This window comes from Phalacrocorax carbo, chromosome 3 (assembly GCF_963921805.1).
Source record: "Phalacrocorax carbo chromosome 3, bPhaCar2.1, whole genome shotgun sequence".
NCBI classification, from domain to species: Eukaryota; Metazoa; Chordata; class Aves; order Suliformes; family Phalacrocoracidae; genus Phalacrocorax; species Phalacrocorax carbo.
This window is the reverse complement of record NC_087515.1, coordinates 30473380-30486990: the sequence shown is the minus strand read 5'-3', so window position 1 is coordinate 30486990 and position 13611 is coordinate 30473380. Positions and strand designations below refer to the sequence as shown.

The following is a 13611-nucleotide window of genomic DNA, read 5'->3' as shown; positions in this document are numbered from 1 at the left end:
CAAGGCCTTGTAAGATCAATGACTAATTGAAAGTTGCCCATACTCGCCACCATAGCTGAGAACCCAGCTTCCTGACTACATCTTCTGCTTCAGTTATAGTTGTACTTTTCGTTCCACCTTTACAGCATTTGACTGTTTCCCTGGCTACTGGGGTAACATGTATTTGTCCTATCTATATAGTAACTGCTAAAAATGAATTATTAAAACCTTAGTATGAGGTAGACATTTCCGTTTTGTTTGATTCTGTATCTTTTCTCCTATTTCTGACTATCGGTCACCGTGATAAAGTAAAATAGTGTTCAGATTATTTGATTAAATTCTCTCTGTCCACTGGCCTGATCTGAACTACTTAAAAGGCAAGTAATTTTACACAGTACTAAGCTGTTGGAGTCTGAATTACATTAACTATCTTTCTTTCAGCCTTGATTTTTTTTTCCGTTGGCTGTTTGACAGAGAATCGGCTGATTCTGCGGTTAGGCTGGAGTAAGTATTAGCAACTCTTTGCTAAAGGAATATTTAGGATGTTTTTTGTTTTGCTGTTGACTGACCTTGGTTAGTGTTCATTAAAGTTTGCTTGGGGATGGTACCCTGTGGGTTGATATTGAGCTTCTGAGTAAGGGCAGGAGAATACAAGTAATTTTGCTATGAAGAAGTCCATACTTTTTTTCCTGCTAGCTAATGTATGCAAATGTTCAATAGAGACACACACATATTTTCCCAAAACTTCACAGATTTTTGTAGAAGACAAGAAAGGGCAGGATGACATGATGCAGGTCAGAAGGGGGCTAGAAAATGTAATGTCAAGGACACAGGATCTTCCTGAGCATTACAGTGAGACCAAACAGCTGCAGCAGTTCTCTTTCTGAAATCCATTGACTCTTGACTTTTAGAAATGTGAACATTTTTTTACATCAGCATTGCAAATTTGCAGGTATTGGTTATTATAAGTTCTCGTGACTGTTGCTGGAGGGAAAGACTAGACTGCAATTATTATGACATAGTTAGGTTTCCAAATGCAGTTTCAAAATCCGTAACAAGAAGGCACTTAGGAGTTACTAAGCAAGGAGAGACAATTATTCTGTTGCAGACTTATCTTGTCTCAGGTTGCTGTTGCAGACATCAAATGATGCTTTTGTCTGCTATCAGCCACCCATCAGACTGCTGTGTCTTTTTGTGAACAGTTTATTCCTCATCCAAACTGCAACTCAGCCAGGCTCTTACAGTATACTACACTTACTGCATTTATAGCTATGTAGTACTCTCTTTCAACAAGATTACTGGAAGTCGTCTAGCCACTTCGTATGGCATCCAGTGGTTATCCTTACGGTAAGAGACTTCCAAAGGCGATAGGGATCCATTGTATACGTGCCCTATTTGCTTGTCTGCTTTCCAGTCAGTGTGTGATGTCTTTCCTCGCAGATGTGTCTTCTTGCCTGACCAGGGAGCCTTCTTTGTGAACTATGTGATTGCCTCTGCTTTCATCGGCAATGGGATGGAGCTCCTGCGCCTGCCTGGCCTCATCCTTTACACCATACGCATGATAATGGCCAAGTCCACAGCAGAAAGGAAAAATATTAAACAGGTATTAGAGCCCCTCCTTAGCAAGAGGCAATTAAGTGACTGATCCTTACCAGAAAGAGCAGGAGCCCCTGTCCTGCATGCCATTAACTATTAGTGCCTGTCTTTTTTTTTTGGCCTTTGTTTCATTCATCCATGACAGGTTTGTATTACCTTCATTTGCAGCACAGATAACAGGGAGGTATTTATGCAAGTCAGAGATGGTAAAAAATCAAAACCCTGAACTTTGAATCAAAAATCAAAGCTCTGAACTTCAGGTATTATTCTCGTCATAGCTTCAAGTCAGAGTTCTATGATTTGGATTTTATAGGATAATTCTGATTTTATCTTACAGTCTAAACTTCAGGTTTTTAAAAATTCAAATTCTAGAGGAAACTCTAGCTTCTTCTGTCAGCACACAGGTGTGCACAACTTACTTTAATCTGAACATACACCTTGCAAAATACATAGTTACTATCTATATTCCATTTTAAGGGGTGGACTTTCACTTCCAGATGATGCATTGTCTTGCTGCTTGACATTCCAGGTGTTACAATAGGAACTTAAGCCTGTATACAGCTGCCCCAGTGCTTCTTTTTCTTCTCTTTCTTCTCTTTCTTTTTTTTTTTTTCTTTTTTAAAAGCATACTTTAAACATTCACTTTTTAACTGTTGCATATTACCCCTTGCTTTGGTTGAAATGATTTATATTGATCACTTCATCCTAAGAGGAAAAAGTGGGAATACTGACCACACCAAAGCTTTGATATCTTGAGCTTTCCTTACTGGGAAAGCCAACACAAGAAACAGTACAGATCCAATGGAATTTGCAGAGAGATGAAGGTCCTGAGTTTGGCACAATTATTTTCTGCCTTGTGGTTTTAAGTAGTTGCTTCTTGCAGATGAAAACCGATTTCCTGAGGAATTACTTTAAGGCTCTGAAAGAAGTAGCATATTTTCCATAAGTACAGATGCTTAAAATGCATAATACTTCATCTCTCTAATTACATCATTTATGCCTCTTACGGAAATAACTGATCTCTCATAGGGAGGGAATAAGAGAAGGTGAATTGTTGCTTTGGTGAATCTGTTCTTAACTCCTGACACATTGATAGATGACATGAGTTTTGGGTGTTTTTGATCCTAGCAACAAGCATTTGAATATGAATTTGGAGCAATGTATGCCTGGATGTTGTGCGTGTTCACTGTCATCATGGCCTATAGCATTACGTGTCCCATCATTGTCCCGTTCGGTAAGTTTTCCAGTGAGCTGTGGCACTGTGTGAGCAAGGTGGGGGGGTGTGGGAGGTTTGGAAGGTCCAGTTCTGCATTCTTATTCCCATTCAAATGCTGATAATCTGTAGGACTTGGATCCAAGTTTCCTTCCCTTCTTGTGGAAAAACAAGGCAGAATATGGTTAATTACTTAGCTCTTGTACTGCCTTTAGAAGTTGAAAGTATATTTAATGTCTACTAAATGATTGTTTTATTTCTCAAGTTTGAGTGTGTTAGCTCTGGTGGTGGTTTTTAATAGCTAAGCACAAGACTTCCTATAAGTTTGGGGATGAGGGGATTATTTTTGTCTCTGGGTTCTTGAGGTCTGGGAGAAGCAAGCTGCAGAGGGTACTCAGCCTGGAGGTCCACCTTAAGCAGCCAAACTTGACTTGAGACATTCTGATCCCCAAGTCCTTTAGGTGCATTTGAAATAAGTTTTGTCCTAAAGTTTGACTGATGGATGTAAAATGAAGCACAAAAATAAGTGTATTGATCCAGTAGCAAGAGACTGAAAAACAACCTGTCCTTTTCACTACTGCAGCTCTTCTGCATTGCACACCATTTATTTAAGATTCCACATTCTGAATGAGAATGAGAAAAGGGGCTGTGGTCACTCCTGTGCTTTGGGCAGCTGTATGCTCCATGGTCATGACCCCAGGGATGTGACCTAGCGATGTGCTGACTGCTTTGCTGGGACGTGGTCCTGGTGAACACCATAGCTGCCCTGTGACTGGAAAAGGAAATGCTGTATACTCTGGTAGATTTGCTGGCTTAGAAAACCAGTTGCTTTAGGACTTCAAGGCATGTGGGTGGAGCACAGCTGCCCTGTCGTATAGATAGTGCTGCAGTCCTACAGGACCCTGAGAAGGTCTTCAGATTTCTGAGTCACAGACCTCCTTTTTCTAGGATGTTTCTCTTATTCCGTTGGTTTAACTCTGTCCCATGGACAAAACTTAATATTTCTGCCTTAGGTTGCCTATATATCTGGCTTTGACTACATTCTTCTTCCTGTACCAGCTGTTAAATCCTGTATGGATGCACAAGAAACATAGCAATCTGTCCAGAACTCATGAACACTTGTCCATCTTTAGTGACTGTGGCATTATCTACGTCTTATTTTACTGCATCTTTTGTTCACAGAGATTCTGGACTGTCATAACGATTATGTATAAAGAATCATTTCAGCAGCTAAAGATATTTCCACTCTGGAAACCTGTTTATCAGTCATAAGTAGTAATAAATAATTTTATATAGTTGGTATTTCTCTTTTTATAATCCAGAATTTTAAGAGAGCTAGCCACAACATAATTAGCTAAATTAGATGTTGTTCTGAACTGGTTTTAATCAACAACCATATTATTGAGAGAATGTGGCCAATTTTTTTTGTAACAATGTACTTGATATTTATTTACATTTTGTTTTGTGTGGAGTTGTACATATGAATGTGATGCTGACCTCTATACCATATGCTACTATACCAGAGCTGTTGCAATTCATAGTTGTCACAGCAGTTACTGGCTCTTCTTTTTGGATAAGAAATAGCTGACTTGAAATCCAATCATGAATCTATTGAAGGCTGAGGGAGATGTTAAGCCACTGTTAGACCTTTCTTCCTTACCAGTATGGCGGTGGAGGAGTTACCAAGTCTTCCCTACCGGCTTGGCTTCATGTGCCAGCACTAGGAAGGAGCTCCAGGGTCTCTCTGGCATCAAAAGTGGTGCCACAGAGAGGTGTGTGGAGAGGGGGAGGGATGGGGAGACCCTGGGGGTCCTTGGCTGGGGATGAAGCAACCTTGGGAGCAGGCTGCTGTCATGCATCTGTACCCCATTGGTATTTGGGCTGTATCCACCATTGGTGTCTAGATTTTCAGTTGCTTGGTTAGTGTAGGTCTGCTGCTTTTTATCCAGTCTTCAACAGCCTTTCCTTGAGTCTCCCTTTTTTTCCTTCCAGGTTTAATATACATACTCCTGAAGCACATGGTTGACCGTTATAACCTTTACTATGCATATCTCCCTGCCAAGCTGGAGAAGAAGATGCACTTTGCAGCTGTGAATCAGGCCCTTGCAGCTCCAATTCTTTGCCTTTTCTGGCTCTACTTTTTCTCTTTTTTGCGGCTAGGTAAGTATTACCTTTTTCCATCTAGAAGCTGCTCCTACCTCTCTTGCCAGCATACCTAAATTACATGTGAAGTTTCATAGGGTCTGTGGGATTTTATTTTTGCTTCCATAAATGGGAAGTCATGGCGGTTACCTGTGGCACTGAATTGTACAACATTTGCAGCTTACAAAAGTTTGCATAAGGTACTTGGATGGAGGTGGATGATATATTAACTTCAAACTGTTAGCATGGAGCTTCACATTTCTTCATTTTACAGGAGATCATGTGTTCCCTAAATTTGTAGAGTTTGAACTGGCCAGTTGGGCTGTGGAGTGACAGACAGTAAAAATCATTAAATAAAACAAAAATCTATTCAGAATTAGCACTTTATAGTAAGATGGTCTCTGGCTTCATTACCTGCATTTCTGTAGTCTGTGCATAAGTTTAATTTGCCTGGGTGAATTGGCCTCTGTCTGTCTGATACAGCTGTCTGTCCATCCAATACAGCTGTCATTCAGAAAAAACTGTTAAAATATTGGCTAATGTTAGTAAGACCTGTGTTCTACATCATCTGTCAAACTTCACACAGAGGACTGCAGTGAGATGATGACTCTCCTCCCCATACTGTAATTTAAAAACTCATGTTTTGAGTGTAATTTATTTAATTTATAAATAGGGACATTCTGTATTTTGTAAATACTTGGCAGCGATAATATTGGCTGTGGTGTACTAACAGCTTTGACATCAGAAAAGGTAGGCGTAGGCGATAGCTTATGCCTTTTTATCTGTGATATAGGAGGAAGCATTTGGTGTGGAACAGGGATGCCGGTGATGCTGGAAGGAGCGGAGCTTCCCTTCTTGAGAAGGAGGCCCTTGGTATTTTGCTCTCTTCTCTGCTTTCACTGCACTGATAACACAAATGGCCGCTCTTATATTGTGTTTTTGCAGTATGCCAGTAGCACGAAAGGTATTGTTGGCAGACTGTCATCTAACTTTAGAGATAGCTCCCTGTGGATTTAAGAGGCACTTGGAACTATTGCTTCAGGCTGTCCTTGGATTTGAGCAGATGTCCCTGCATTACTTGTATGTTTGAGAGCTTGTTTTTTCCCTTGTCTTTGCAACTAGGAAGACGAACAAATCTGTCCTCTAAAATAACAGCAGAATTTCTAGAGCATGCTTGAGATAAATCAACTTGACATGCAGCGATTGATGCACCTCTTTAACTGTTATGAAGGAAATCCTGGTGCAGTAAAAATTAAATCTTAAATTAAATGTTCCCTGGTTTTGCATTTGTGTTAAAACCATCATTTGTCATGGAACTTAGTAACAGAAAAGACAGACTGGATTACCATCTTTGGCTTGGTTGGCACAGAGGATCCTGTTTACGGGATATTGTTCAGTGATTTGTCAGTGCATGGGGCAGTCTAGCCAAGTGGTATGAGTCTGAGAGGGAGGAATCTGAGATTTTGGTTTCATTGCCATTGATTTCATTGCTGCTTTTTGTGCCAAAGAGAAGGAAGGAGAGAGTAGAGTGCTTTGCTTCCTTATCGGCAAAATAAATCAGTTAACGGTGTGTAAAGCTTGATTGCTTAGTCATTGATTTGTATAGTTTGCCTGGTGTGGGTGTTTCAGTCTGGTTGCAGAGTACAGTGATAATAGTCTGTTTTCTCATTCATAACGTTAATGTAAGGCTGGAAGGACTTCTATCCCAGTTCTCAGTCAGGATCAAATATCACTTGACTGCATACAGAAGGTGATAGGCTGTCCTGGTGTCATCTATTTCCTTCTCAGTCACTGTTTTCTTCCTTGGCTCTTATGCCATCCACCAGTTGTGCACCAAAAGCACCACCAGGACACTCGCAACAGAGGAGGCGATGGTATGATCTGCAGTTCAAACCCTGTCTTTGAGGACAGTCACTTAAGTCCCATGTTCTCCAGACCTGTTGGAAGGGAGGAGTGCTGAGGACACAGGGCAGGGAAAACTGACCTTTGGAGATTATTTCTTCCCTGATCTCTGCTGTTTGCCTTGTGGTCCACACCACATATTGGTTTTGGTGTAGATGTGCCTCACCAGCTGGTAAATGCTGATGTAACCTGCACTTACAAAACCAGCCTCATCTAAAAGGACATTCCATAATACCCATAGGGAGGATTTTTCACTTCCCTTTTTTGTTTGAACAGTGACATGTTTGTGAGGTTTTTGGTGGTTTTGCGTGTGTGTGTGTGTGTGTGTGTTGGGTTTTGTTGGTTCCACCTCCACCACCCCTCCGTGAGCAGATCTGCACAGGACTTACAAAACCTGCTAAAAAGTAAAACCTGTCTGTTCTGTGCCACTGCATATGCTGGGGTTACCATGAAAATATTTGAGGGTTGTTGCCTCTTTTGACTAAAGAAGCTTGGAAATGGCTATTTTTTTGTTTAGTGGTTGGTTGGTTGGTTGGTTGGTTTTCCTAATGTCTTATTCAAGTCATCTTTGCTCCAAAATGAGATTAATTTCTTTTCCCTAGTGGACTTGAAGAGTAGTAAGTCACTGTAATCATTATAACTTTTTTTCCATACTAGAGGCTGTTACCATGTCCTTTCCTATAGTTTTATCTCTGTCTCTGAAGAATAAGTTACTTTTCAGCTTAGTTCATGATTACTTAATTTCTTCTCTTGTTTCTTTTCCTTGGATTTCTCCCAGTTCTGTTCATATTTTATCATGGTGTCCTCCACTGACAAGGCCACTCAAGTTGAAGGTTCAGTAGCACCAAATTATTTTGTATAGGTACCAAAGACTTGTTTGGGTTTTTAATTTTTTTTCTTCCCATATTTTGTGATAGCATTACACTGTTGACTGCTTTTCAGCTTGTAGTCATCAGCTATATTCTGAAGTGCTACAGGCTTGTTTTTCCCTCTTATCTACATTTCATTTTTCCTTCCAAATTGTAGCTATTTACCGTTTTCTACATACAACTTCATCTTACTTGGGTTTTTCTGTTGTTTTTTTTTTTTCCCTTGAAAGAGGATGGGGTTGTCTAATCTATCAAGGTCATTTGGATTTTTTTTTTTCCTTTGGGCTGTTTGCAAGCCATCTAGTTTGGTACCATCATCATATTTAATAAATGGACCCAATCTATTACACTTCACAGATCATTAATGAACATATTTTAGAAGTGGGTCCAGAATAGATGACTGAGGGAGGAGGAGAAGAATCACTCTGAGTCTTGTTTATCATTCAAGCATTGCAGCCGCCTTTCTTGGCCTTTAAGGAAGCTGGGGAAACAGCTTGCTCAACAGTTCTACCAGTCAATGAGCTTTGTGCATAACGACATTCTCCTGTTTGTGGCTGGAAGTGGTATGCCCAGTCGTCTAAGAAAAAAAAAAACCCGAACACAAGGCTTCTGAAAATGAGGAAGATAGATAAACCAAACCAACCTTTACTTTTTTTTTCCTGCTATGTATGTTTATATTGTGTTCTCTGGATATTTTTCTAGGCTTTAAAGCACCTACAACCATGTTTACCTTCCTAGTTGTCAACATCACAATTGTTATTTGCTTGGCCTATACATGTTTTGGCTGTTTCAAGTACCTGAGCCCACTGAATTATAAGGTAAGTGATGGATACGTAACACCTTTCAGCACCTACCTAGGTGCTTGAAGTAGCACCAGCTATTACTGCTGGGCTCTTTGTGCCTTGTCACTAACAATGTCTGTCCACAAAGGTTCATTCCGGTCAGATGGCTAAAGAGGGCTGATAGTACAGGTAGGCTGCTTGGCGCAGTGGAAGGTCTGTCAGTGTTAGCAGGAATTGAATTTGAAAGGAAAGAGCAGTATGCAAGAGGATTGGACGAGAGTACCAGCACTGCGCAGAGATCTCTCTCTGCAGGTTTTCAGTCACTTAACATCTCTTTTTATTGTTTTGACTTACCAACTTGATATCGTCTCTCTTCCTTTCCCCACCTGTTACTGGTTACAGATTGAAGACATGCAAGGTGAAAGAGAAGACGACACAGATGTACCAACCGTCCCAATATCTTCTGTAAGAAGTTAAGAGTTACTAATATTCTTTTAAGTTTCATAGAAAAACTTAATTTCTCACCCTGCTTACCAAAGAGTTGTGTAGGACATGTTGGTATGAATGGACTGTGGGCCTTCCCATGTGCGTGTGGGACCAGGGACTTCTGCAGCTGGGCTCCTTGACTGTTCCCAGGTGGTGTTCCAGAAGTACCTTCGGATGAAGTTTTAGGAGTAGTTGAGCCACACTACTTCCAGCAGTTCTGTGTGCTGTGTTCTTGGCCGTACACCAGACAGATTCTCACATCTGGACAGCTGCCAACTGCAGTCAGTTGCCACTGCTTTGTGACTTTGAAAGTTGTGACGTGTAGCAGGACTTAACTGCCATGTCACTAAAGGATGTAGGACTGAGGTAGAAATAGAGGTCTTTGTGCCACAGTCTACAAATACAGGTGAGTGTTTCACCCAGAAGCCTCTGTTAGGGTGCAAAAGGCCTTAGGTGTTAAGGTGAAGAATGGGAAATGGATGAAGAGAAGAGTGGTGAGGGGAAATATTATCCTGGGTGAATTATCCCAACATTATACTTTGGGAGACTAGTAAAATCCTTAACGCTTGTGATTTCAGATGTACGTCCCCCGAGTTTTGCATCCTCATTCCACAGAAAGGACGATGTTTGCCCATAAGAAGCAGCAATCATATGGCACCGTGGACAACACTAGTTCACAGGCAGAAGAAATAGTAAATTATTCAGCTGGACCTGCAGTTACTGAGCAGGCATCAAGAGGTTCGCTTTGAGTGCCAAGGACTAACACAAGGTGGAGCACTTGGTCCAGGTTTAGGAGAACTAATTCCCCACCACCCACTAAGTACTCTTTTATTTACATATTCCTGCCTATGGTATAGAAATAGTTCATTGTGTGGTCTGCAGCTGTGCTTGGAGATTAAAAAGCAGATGCCTTGGGATTGATTATTTTCCAGGCTGTCTACACATGTTGTGAAACAAACGTCTTGAGCACAGAGATGCTGATCCTCAGGGACTTCACTTATGCTATCTCATCACTTGCCTTATGAAGATAACTTATGCTGCATATAGATAACTGGTCAACAAAGTAAATGCAGCTATTACAGCTGTCATTTATTTCAATTTTTTTTTTTAATTAAAAAAAAACCCCTTGAGTATTTATAACCTCTTGGGATGTGTTAAATGCTGAGGCAATGTCACTTTTGATGAAAATGCTGTTTGCGTGGGTGCTGAGGATGGTGTGTGGGAGTCTCTTCTCTTGTCACCCAAAGTAGTTGGTGTAAACTTGACCATGATATGTTTGTTCTTTAAAAGAGTAGAGGGAGTTACAGTGCACTTCAGTACTAAAAGTACCAAAGCAGAAAGACTGGTGTAAAGAAGGGATTGATTTATCTGATACTGGTTTTATGTATTCTTTGGAGGGCATTTAAGTTGTTGGTTTCTGTTCACTATTTTTAAGGGCCTTCCACAATGAAAGTTCACCTGCCAACAATAAAGGATGTAAATGTTTTATTTTTATTTTAATCTTGGGTCAAAATGACAAATCTCTGGGTTTTTTTCCTATAGTGCCAATTATATGAGCTCTGAGGTACTAAGTTTTTAAATTATGTAGTAGGTGCTAATTTATTCCAAAGTACGTTATGTCAAAGATGTCAAAGTGTAACTAATAATCATGAAGCAATAAAACACTGAGTTCAGAGAAATTTCTTGCATCCTGTCTTGATTGATATATTTTTTTCTTTGTGTCTTGAAACAGTTCTATTGCTAGCTGCCTCACAGCGTGATCAGTGTCATGAACCGTTCATAAGAGCACTGTCATGAGGCTTAGAATGACAGCGTGTCCCATGAGAGCATTGAATTCTTTAAAATTTCTCTAGGGGATGAGTCTTGGTGACCTTTGGGTAGGAGAAGGTTTTGGCACTCCCAAGCCCTCATCGTTAAACTGTTATTCCTGAACTTGACCTTTTCTAGCATGTCTGTGAAGCAGCAACATCTTGAGATTGGAGTAGAATTTGTGCCGTATAGGGGAGAGTGCAGATGTTCAGTGTCATGCAGGACTGCCTCCAGCTTCCCCAGGCCAGCACTCAGGATAAATGCTGAGCAGGAGACCTGCCCTGCTGCAGGAAGGGCCCTGCAGGGCTCTGATAACCTTGATGACAAGCCCATCTTGTTAGTTGAAGGTATACATAACTCCTGATTCTTAAGAGGCAAGTGAGGAGCCTTGTCTAGTGGGGAGAGGGCATGGATTTGTGTCAGACTTCTGACACAATTCTGAGTATCGTGGACGTTTTTTAGCAATCATGGTATTACTAGAGGTGGTGTGTACCCTGGATACAAACTGCCATTTAAGATTGCTATTCAAACCAAGAAAAAAAAAACCACAAGAGACTCCACATTTTTTACTTGTCTCTGAGTCTCTCATATAGATTTGAGGACAGAAGGAGGAGGCGGAGCCTGTTGTATTAATTAGATCAGAAGTCTGTGATTGTTCTAATTCATTTCTGGTTGCAGTGCCCCCATCTCATACAGGTGTCTGCAGAAGCCGTGGGCAATTACATGTATGCTAATTGAGGAATTGAATAAATGATTCGGCTACCACACTTGACCTGTTTACAGTGCTGGCACTGTGGGATTTTTATGCTCTGTAGTATAGCTTACTTTTTTGAACAAGTGACTTTTGATATTCACTGTGAGGTTCTGTATGTCCTATGAAGGACAAAAAAAATCTTTCCGTGATGAGATTTCCTTGTTGTGCGTTGAAGGCTGTTGAACCTTGGTAATGAAGCTCCCTGTGGCTGGCACGGGTTCAGTACAGACAGGGCCAGCTCTCCTGTGAACCTGAATAAACCCACCTCCAGAATATGGAAGGCCTACGAGGTAATGGGAAGTTGTGTCTTGCTAAATAGTCATTGCTGGCATCCGAGGAACCAGTTTGTGTGTCTGATGGAGAAAGCACCTGCATATTTCACCGATCATGTAGCAGCCATTCTTGTTTGCCACTGTGCTCTGTTGCAGTTGAACTCATAGAAACGTCTTTTATATTAGGGCATGTGCTGGTTTGAGTAAAGCCTGGGATCGCCTATTAGTAAGTTATCACAAGACCTCCATGTATAGCAATACACAAATTAAAGGCTGGTTTATCAGCTTTGCTATGTTGTGCTTGCTTCCCTAGTATCTTCTGGATCTCTCTCTGAGAGCTAGAAGTAAGTAGGAAGCTGCACTGGCTCTAATTCATTCTTTCATGCTGGTGGATATCTCTGAGAGGATAAAATTAGATCAGCAGGAGAAACTCCTTGCATTCCTTGCTGAGCCTTAGAGAAAAGCTGAGGGATGGAAGCCTCAGCAAATGTGGATATTGGCTGTACTGTATTTGAAATTCATATTTAAAGCCATTGCACATTCTTTACTGTTCTTTTTATAAATCTTCTGGCAGGAAGCCTAAGCAAATGGCCCAGCTGGAGTTACTGATTGTAGGTCCCAGAAGCCATATTTGCTGAGATCCAGTGCCTGCTGCTTGCCTTGCATCCCTCAGTTGGAACAACTCCTGCCCCTCACCTCACTCCTTGCTAAGCCTTTACTTGTGTTCTAGCACCCACCACCAGGAGCGTTCCTGTGGAACATGAACTGTGGACAAGCCTGACACTAAAAACGTGAGGAAGCCCTGCAGCGTGGTCTGTGATCACGTTCTCTGTGACACAACTGAGGGGACACCTCTGAAAAGTTGAAGAATGGAACGCATTTGATATTTGTACAATTCAGTGCACTTCTACAAAGACTTCACTATAGGTGACCTTCTTTTAGTGAAGAAAATGCTATATGGTATGCTGAGACTCAAAACAAAATAAAGCCAGCCAAACCCACTTGGCTTGTTTAGATAACCTACCTCTGTGCCAGTTAGAGCTTATTCTATATGTGTGCCCTCTCTGGTTCACCTCCTGCCCTATTACAACACATCCACAACAGCCGAATGAAGATTGCAATTTCTCACTTGCATTAAGCGCACACGTTCATGCCTTTTTTTTCCATTGGGATTTTCTATGTCCTGAGCCAAAAGGAGATCTCTGTGCTGGCAAAGTTTTTACATGCTTTAGTGTAGCACCAGACCATGTTCTTCCTGTCTCTCTACAGAAATCCAGTTCCCAGCTCTGCTTACTCACCAATGCCAGCAGCACAGCTGAAAGCTCTCTCGTGTGATCTACAGACAGTTCATTTATTAGTGTTTGGAAGCCTTTTTACGCTTTTCAGGAAGGTGGGCTTGTCCTAGGAGCAGCAGACCACAGAGTTGTTCTCCTGGCTCTTGGCAAAAATGAGGTGAGAGGCACAGGAAGGTTTGGGGAGGAGTGGTCGTCTTCTGTCACGAACACAAACCCAAGTCCATAGAGTACAAAGAAAAGACACACTTTAATGTCTCTAAACTGCAACGCTACAAGGAAATACACACTCTTAATTCCAAGTGATGGCAGGGGTCATAACTTTCAAAGAGGACATATGTTCTTAAGCTGTCCTTGCAAATTCCTTTTCTGTCTAAAGACTTCTCGAATGATTCTACTTGTTGCCTGTCTGTAACAGCTGCAAGAGCCTGTTTCAGATATTTCAGAGGTACAGAAGTTGTTCTTTCTTACCAAGGACAGCTGTCTGACAGATCAAAACAAAAAGGAAATGACCA

At 41.2% G+C, this 13611-nt stretch overlaps 1 protein-coding gene across 2 annotated transcripts in view; it reads left to right on the top strand.

The window, feature by feature from the left end:
• TMEM63A (transmembrane protein 63A) overlaps positions 1-10648 on the top strand; it is a 32790-nt gene extending 22142 nt beyond the window's left edge. For both annotated transcript variants that reach the window (XM_064446363.1, XM_064446362.1), the window contains 7 exons: positions 421-483; positions 1420-1582; positions 2704-2809; positions 4781-4948; positions 8404-8519; positions 8886-8948; positions 9548-10648. In XM_064446363.1, the coding sequence (XP_064302433.1) occupies positions 421-483; positions 1420-1582; positions 2704-2809; positions 4781-4948; positions 8404-8519; positions 8886-8948; positions 9548-9718 (850 nt within the window). In that variant the 3' untranslated portion in view covers positions 9719-10648. The remainder of the gene's footprint in view (positions 1-420; positions 484-1419; positions 1583-2703; positions 2810-4780; positions 4949-8403; positions 8520-8885; positions 8949-9547) is intronic.
• Positions 10649-13611: the final 2963 nt, after the last annotated feature.